Here is a 648-nt window from a genome sequence, read left to right as displayed (position 1 = left end):
AGAGAGGAGAGAGGGGGAGAGAGAGGAGAGGGGGAGAGAGAGAGGGGGGAGAGAGAGGGGAAGAGAGGAGAGAGAGGGGAAGAGAGGAGAGCGGGAGGGGGAGAGAGAGCGAGAGGAGAGCAGGAGAGAGAGAGAAAGTGAGAGTGGGGGAGACTGATGACTTTAATGGCCACCTGACAGCCAATCAGAGAGCAGGATTCATAGTGACAGTGCGTAATAGGTGTGTGTTGGCGTCTCACCCCCAGGCTCCACTGCTGCGACCCCCCCGAGCCGTGACACTTCATCAGTCTGGGGGGGTCAAAGGTCCTGACCTCTGACACATCCAGGCACAGCAGACCTGCCAGGACCAGCTGACCCTCCTCGTCAAAGGTCCAGTCCTGCAGAGACAGTCCAAGTATTTACAGCCGGCACTCTTCTGCCACTCAAGGCCCTGGAAACATTCTCAAGGACCCTTCATAAGGGCACCAGAGAGTGTTTTCAAGGAACCTTGAGTATGTTTTTCAAGGCCCTGGAAACATTTTCAAGGAACCTTCATAAGGGCACCAGAGAGTGTTTTTCAAGGCCCTGGAAACATTTTCAAGGAACCTTCATAAGGGCACCAGAGAGTGTTTTTCAAGGCCCTGGAAACATTTTCAAGGAACCTTCATA

The 648-nt window shown here is 53.7% G+C and overlaps 1 protein-coding gene across 1 annotated transcript in view; it reads right to left on the bottom strand.

Moving 5' to 3' along the window:
* Positions 1-137: 137 nt before the first annotated feature.
* The window catches only part of galnt11 (UDP-N-acetyl-alpha-D-galactosamine:polypeptide N-acetylgalactosaminyltransferase 11 (GalNAc-T11)), a gene marked incomplete at its 3' end in the record, with an annotated part of 13,652 nt that continues 13,141 nt past the window's right edge, over positions 138-648 (bottom strand). The window contains exon 12 of the mRNA XM_046034005.1: positions 138-377. Coding sequence (XP_045889961.1) covers positions 138-377 — 240 coding nt within the window. The remainder of the gene's footprint in view (positions 378-648) is intronic.

This window comes from Micropterus dolomieu, linkage group LG21 (assembly GCF_021292245.1).
Source record: "Micropterus dolomieu isolate WLL.071019.BEF.003 ecotype Adirondacks linkage group LG21, ASM2129224v1, whole genome shotgun sequence".
Classification (NCBI taxonomy): domain Eukaryota; kingdom Metazoa; phylum Chordata; class Actinopteri; order Centrarchiformes; family Centrarchidae; genus Micropterus; species Micropterus dolomieu.
Note: the sequence above shows the minus strand (reverse complement) of the source record. Positions and strands in the feature narration are given on the sequence as shown.